Consider the following 6,371-nt stretch of genomic DNA (forward strand, 5'->3'; position numbering starts at 1 on the left):
CATATAAAATTAATAGCAAACGAATGAATTAATTAATAGTTAAAATAATTATGTAAATTAGTAAAATTAAAGGATTGTTCATGTCCTAGAGGGAGGAAAAGAGAAAGAGTGGGTGAAATGCAGCAGGAAAGGACTGGGGGTCGGACAAGCACCAGAACAGAAAGATGGAGAGTGGAGGAGGATGAAACCTGGGCAAGGACAGAGAAGGGGGAAACAGGAGGCCAAGGGCAATGAAGCTCAGCCCCGGAAGGCCTGGCCTCAGGGAGGCAGGATGCGAGGATGGGGGCTGGCCAGGTGAAGCTGGGGTGAGAGGAGCAGAGGGAGTCCTAAGGCCAAGCTGTCACACGCGGCTGTAGAAAGGCAGGAGGGAATGGAGCAGCTTGTTTCCTGCCAGAGCTCCCTCAGCCTGCCTCTCCCAGCCCTCAGGGAGGGCACCATGCCTGGGCAGCGGGGTGGTGTGCGAGGCAACCTGCAGGCCAGCCAGGTGGGCAGCGAGCAGCTGCCACCGCCAAAACCCCCTTCCCCCACCCCCAATTTAGGTGAGTGCAGACCAGGAGAGTTTGAGAAGGTAAACACGCACCATGCCCCCTGCTGCCCCTGGGGAACACTGACCTGGACCCATTTGTGCATCACCCTACTCGGGCAGCTGGCCGGTGCCTCCCACACAGGGGAGGGCAGAGGGCACTACAGGCCGGATAGGGCCCACGGGCCATATTTTGCCCACCCCCGATTTAACCACATAGAGGAGTGAACCCTTCAGACAATGACTGTCTCTGCTCCTTGAAGAATATAAAAGCTGCAAAGTGTTTAAAGCAGATCTGCTGTGCAAAGCTGCAGCTAAGCAGGGTGATGCACTTTGCAGAAGTAAGAGGTGCACTGATACATCGGTCTGATAATTTGGCCGATAAATGCCTGTGCTATATACAGCTGCAGTGCAGCACGAAGCAGAGCCAGCAGTGTGGAGAGGGAAAGGGCTGCCTCCAGCTGGTAAATTGGAAGGGGAGGGGGAGGGAAGGGGTGTGGGGAACAGATCAATGGGGGGGGGGCATACCCCCTGGACCTGCGTGTTGCACGGCAGGCCACAGCTGGGGCTGCGTTAGGCTCTTCTTGCTGGGGGCTGGGCTCAGAGTGGACTCCAGCAGCGCTGGGAGGAGGCTGCAGCCACCACAAATTTAACCGCAGCTCCACTCCCCCTGCTGCACCTCCACGCAGCGCTGCCAGAGCTTTTCCTGGTGCTTCCTGTGCCCTCCTAGGGTGTGTGCAGTGGCAGGAGCCGCCCCCACCCCATGAGCTACACCTCTGTCCTGCTCCACCTGGGCAGCGCCTGCCCCTGCCCTCTTCTTTACAGCAGGGGCCATTGATCTGCCCTCCCACACACCGTTACTCCCCTCTCCCCTTCCACCACAAAAAAATTACCAGCTGAAGGGAACTGTATTGGAAATTGGATCAGTATTGGCTGATATGCCTCCTTAAATATCGCCTATTGGTATCAGCCCCCAAAACCTCTATCAGTGCACCCCTAGCAGAAGCTCCAGTTGTTGTCTCCAAAGGACAGTGTGAGTTCGTGCCCGGTGTGCTTTTGCCAATAAACACACAGGGGTGGAGGATCCAACTTAATCTTTATTGTTTCAAGTCTGCGCAGAGAGGGGTGCTTGGCGATCGTTCGCAAAACAAGCACACCGGTTTCTACCTTTGGGTACCTTTTATACATATGTTTGCAAGTGCATCGCTCAGTGATTGGTTACAAGCCACTGACATAAGATGTTCTCTACTGAGCATGTCTCTATACCTATGTTTTAGCCATGTATTTTATTTATAGACATATATGTTTCATTAACATACTTTTGCTCTGCCCAGGGGTGTGATTTTTAGCATTATAATGAGACCTTTTTCTGAACTTCTTGCTATCTTACAGGTGTCAGGGAGACATTATCCTGCTGGTGTTAGGGAGGCATTCCAGGAATCCTCCGCATCCCACACGCTGTGCTCTGCAAGCATCTCTTAACACACACATACCACACCCCTCCCAGCACCAGTAAGTTGCCTTAAGTATTCAGTTAGATATAGTTTGCAAAAGCTAGATATATCATAAAAAAGATTACATAAAAAGATTACATCACAGTCTTTAAGAAGCAGTTTGTTGCAAAGGGTGCCAGCCAAAGAGCATGCTTGGAAAAGAGACCAGGTCACTGCCTGGCCTGCCATTCCTCTCAGCTGCTTGGGTAGTGACTTACCACACCCGGGCCCACCAGGGAACAGGAAATGAAACACTCCAGTGTTTGCTGCAGGAACCTCCCCATTAACTGTTCAGAGGTTTGTAATGCTCTTCTAAGAAACCCTAAAGGCAAATTACCCTTGTGAAACAGGTTTCAGGAGCCAGGAAGGGAAATCTGAATGGAACATGTGTGATGATTCTGCTCAGTTGGTTTGGCAGCGGATTTCTCTCACTCACTGGTTCAGATGCCTTCTGTGTGAGGGGCTTCCTCAAACACACCACATGATTGTGCAGCCTCAGCCTCAAACTCTATGCTTTGCAGCATATTACGTCTTCTCTACAACGCTCATCTTATTGGGAAGCTGGTGTTCCCTGGAAAAATGAGACCTGCCCCTTCACGCATAAGGCTGCATTTTACTGCGTGCGTCCTACCTGGCAGGTTCTTTAGTCCTGGCGGACTTTTCAACACGAGGGTTGCAACCAAAAAGTGGCTCACAAGAATGTTTGAAAGGGTCGTGAACAAACTTTAAAAATGGATTCTCCTTTAAAGGAGAAAAATGCAGGAAATGATGGCTTTTCCCTTGCAGGCTGGCAGAGCTCAAGCCTGCGAGGGGCTGCTTGGGACCCCCCTGGTACCCCACACATGGAGGGGCTGGGGCCTGGCGCTGAGGGGCAGCAGGTCGAAAGTGAAGAGCAGCAGGTCTGGACTGGCCACTGTTTACAAATGGTTCCTGGTACAAAAAAGGTTGAGAACCGCTGCTTTAGTCAAGGACTGAAATAAATTGCATTTATGTAGAGCGCTTTTATTTGGTTGCAAATCCGACCCCGCTTGGCAGGTAGCACTACACGTGCCATACGTTTGACAGGAGAAAAAACATCGCCCCGGGCCCGGCCAGCAGCTGTCAGTGCTGCCTCCCGTAGGCGGGGAGTTTGCCCGCGGCCTCCCCCCGGTGGGGGGGGGTTTGGCCCGCGGCGCCCCGCCCCTGCAGGCGGAACGCTCCCTCCGCTGTGCTGCGCCGCAGCCGCACAGGGTTAGTGGAGGCACCGGGGGGGCGGTTCCGGTTCCGGTTCCAGTCCGGTCCGTTGCTGTGGCGCGCGGAGGCGTCGTCCTGCCAGGTGAGCGCCGCGCGCGCGCAGCCCCCCTCCCCCATCCCATGCGGGGTCGCGGGGAAGGGTCCAGCCCCCTCCTCCTCCCCCTCCCGCGCGCTTTCCCGCGGTGAGCTGCCCCCCGGACCGAAATGGTTAAGCCACCGTATTTCCTAGCACACACACGCGCCCGCTGCCCCCTAACACTGGGCTGCCGGTGCGAAGGGAAGCTGTATTTTTTGCCCAGCGTAGAAGCCCCCCCGGGTTGATCCCAGCTCCATAGTGGGGCAGCTGTAATATTGCTGTTCAGGCAGCTGAGGTAGTTGGTTGACTTGAATGGCCCATTGGTCTTTGTGGGTGTTAGCAGCAGTCTCCCCTTTTGAAGGGCTCTGATGTTCTTAGGGTGTTTTTGCTGCCTGCTCTGGGTCTCGCCTCTTATTTCACAGCCCTGGAGACTCTTTAGTTCATTTTTAAAACCACAGATCCATCCATGGAGACCTCTTGCCAGCAGCAGCCAGGTTTTCAACTTTAGTTAAGCGAAGGGAGGGTAAGTCAGCTGAAAATTAGGCTCTGTCCCTGCTCCAAGAAGCCATGACTGGGTTATTTTCCTCATTCTGCCTTTCAAAAGCAAAATGTTCTGTATGTTTCAGTGCATGCACGTGAGAAAATGTGGTAAACCAAGCACTGTTCCTTCAGCTACTAATATAGGTAAATAATATGCTGCATTTATATTCTTGTTTACAGTGACTAGTTCACGTAGAAATAATTCACAATCAGTAAAGCTGCTCTAAAGTACCTATTTTTGACAAAATAAAGTCAGTACCATAAGTTGCATGTTCTGTAGTGTAAGAGCACGGACATACTAAATTAGTCCCACTGTTCTTGTGGTACGTAATTAAACACAGTTTGTAAATGTCTTTGCTTTTAAATGTGTGACTCTTGCACTTGGCAGTTTTGTAACCAAGAACATTTGGACAACATAGGAAGACATGGATGATGAACCTGAAAGAACCAAACGCTGGGAAGGAGGTTATGAACGAACATGGTAAGCTTTGTTTTATCAGTTTTTACTTTCTTTTAAGAGTCAAAAAGTTAAGTTACATGTAGCAACCAATTGCCTTTTTTTTCTTCAGGGAGATTCTCAAGGAAGATGAGTCTGGATCACTGAAAGCAACTATAGAGGATATACTCTTTAAGGCCAAGAGAAAAAAGTAAGCTGTCAGTTCAGAAGTACTGTGAACATATTAAAAATGTCTTTGGTGCAACTCTGTTGAAGTCAAAGGAATTATAACAGGAGTAAAATTGTCCCCTTCAGTAGATTAAGCCAGGGGTTCCCAACCTTTTTATGCTGTGGACCGGCAAACAGTGGACCGGAAGTGACTGCGGACCGGCAAGCTGTGGACCAACCGTGACCAACATACTGCGGGCAGGCAGCCAGTCCTTTTTTTTTTTTTTAAATACTCAGTATAAAAAAGGGTTGGCTGCTGGTCACTTCTGGACTTTTGGTCCCTCAGACAACCCTCCTGCGGACCGGCTGGGGGTTGTGAACCCCTGAATTAAGCAGCAGTATATATGCAATATTTATAAGCATGTATACTTCATATTTTTAATACCTTTATGGACTAAATTTGGTATTTCTATTTCCTAGTTGTGCTAGAAAAAGGTGTTTTTTTTCTCAACCTACACTTCTTCTAGGACTAAGTAGTTTTATGTTGCATAGGTCTAACTTCTGGTGGTCCATCAGAACCACTTCCTCCCAATTTGTATGTATTGTAGTTGAGATATTTAAAGTGGAACACATAACTTTAATTAATCCACTGATACAATAACTGTGCTAGTGTACAGCAGTGCAGCTAGACCACTGAACGTACATTATATCTCTATGTGTTCTTTCATAAAGTGGTCTTACGCAAGTTATATTTGTTTTGGAATGGGTAGGTATTTATCTAATCTTGTTCTGTTTTCATCAGATGACTTCTGTTTTACATTCTTAATTTAAAAACATGCTAGGTAAAAGCTAGTTGTTATTCACAGATTAATATTATAGAAGAATATTTGGGCCATAAATTAAGTGTATATGCTTTTGAAAAACCTTGAAAACATCTTTTAAGCCTTCCCTCGCCCCTAAAAAAAACATTTTGCAGCATTTCTTTTTTTAACTTGAAACATCTCCCCCACACCCACATGCAGACCATCTCTTTAAAACCATCTACTGCCTTAGAAGTTAATGACAATTCTGCATGTGGTGGAAGTGTAGGATTGGCTGTAGTTATTGGTATTGTTTTAGATTTCCCTGTTAAAAACTTATACCTCACTTCAGTTCTTCTGTTTTTTAACAGACTCTTTGAACATCATGGCCAAGTCCGACTTGGAATGGTATGTTACCATCTTCCCTTTGACTCCTGAAGCTAATGTTATGTTTGAGATAAATTGTGCTATAGTGATGTGAGGGGTAGTTAGCCATGTTAATCTGAAGTTAGGCAGAATGCAGGGTAGATTTGCACTTTATGTTCAACCTTTCAGCCCTATGCTGGATTCTGCAGGTGGGTATGGGCCTGATCCAGCATGTGGTTGGCATGCAGTGTTGGTTTACAGGTGCAATTTGGCATGCCAGCCCAGCCCTGCAGACTGACTCCAGTTGTAGCCTGACCAGCCATGCTGGAACTAGCTGTGGAGTGACACAGCACCCTGGCACATGGGGCTCCCCCTGGGGCTTCCGACGGTCTACCCATGGGTCCAAAAATTTGGTGGCAAATGAGTGCTGACAGTGGTAATTGCACTGGCCCTGGCAACCATGACAATTAATCCTGCCACTGTTCGTGTGGTCAAGCAGGGAGCAGAGAATGGAGAGCCACCTCCCAAGAGCAGGGGTAGGGTAGGGCAAGAAAGCTCACTGGGCTGGGGTGAGGGCAGCGGCGCCCCTCTGCAGAGCAGGGAAGCTCACTGGGCTGGTGTGGTGGAGACAGCCACCATGTACAAGCTTCCCTGCCCTGCAGAGGGATGCTGCTGCCCTTGCCTCTCCCCGGCCCTGCTGCTGGGAGGCAGCGGCACTCCGTCCCCACCCACCCAC

At 49.4% G+C, this 6,371-nt stretch overlaps 1 protein-coding gene across 1 annotated transcript in view; it reads left to right on the top strand.

Moving 5' to 3' along the window:
* Positions 1-3,785: 3,785 nt before the first annotated feature.
* GTF2H2C (GTF2H2 family member C) overlaps positions 3,786-6,371 on the top strand; it is a 16,567-nt gene continuing 13,981 nt past the window's right edge. The window contains 5 exon segments of the mRNA XM_025214767.1: positions 3,786-3,848; positions 3,952-4,009; positions 4,254-4,346; positions 4,435-4,512; positions 5,641-5,677. Of these exon segments, the coding sequence (XP_025070552.1) occupies positions 4,291-4,346; positions 4,435-4,512; positions 5,641-5,677 (171 nt within the window). The 5' untranslated portion in view covers positions 3,786-3,848; positions 3,952-4,009; positions 4,254-4,290.

The sequence above is a fragment of the Alligator sinensis genome, unplaced genomic scaffold, assembly GCF_000455745.1.
Source record: "Alligator sinensis unplaced genomic scaffold, ASM45574v1 scaffold541_1, whole genome shotgun sequence".
NCBI classification, from domain to species: Eukaryota; Metazoa; Chordata; order Crocodylia; family Alligatoridae; genus Alligator; species Alligator sinensis.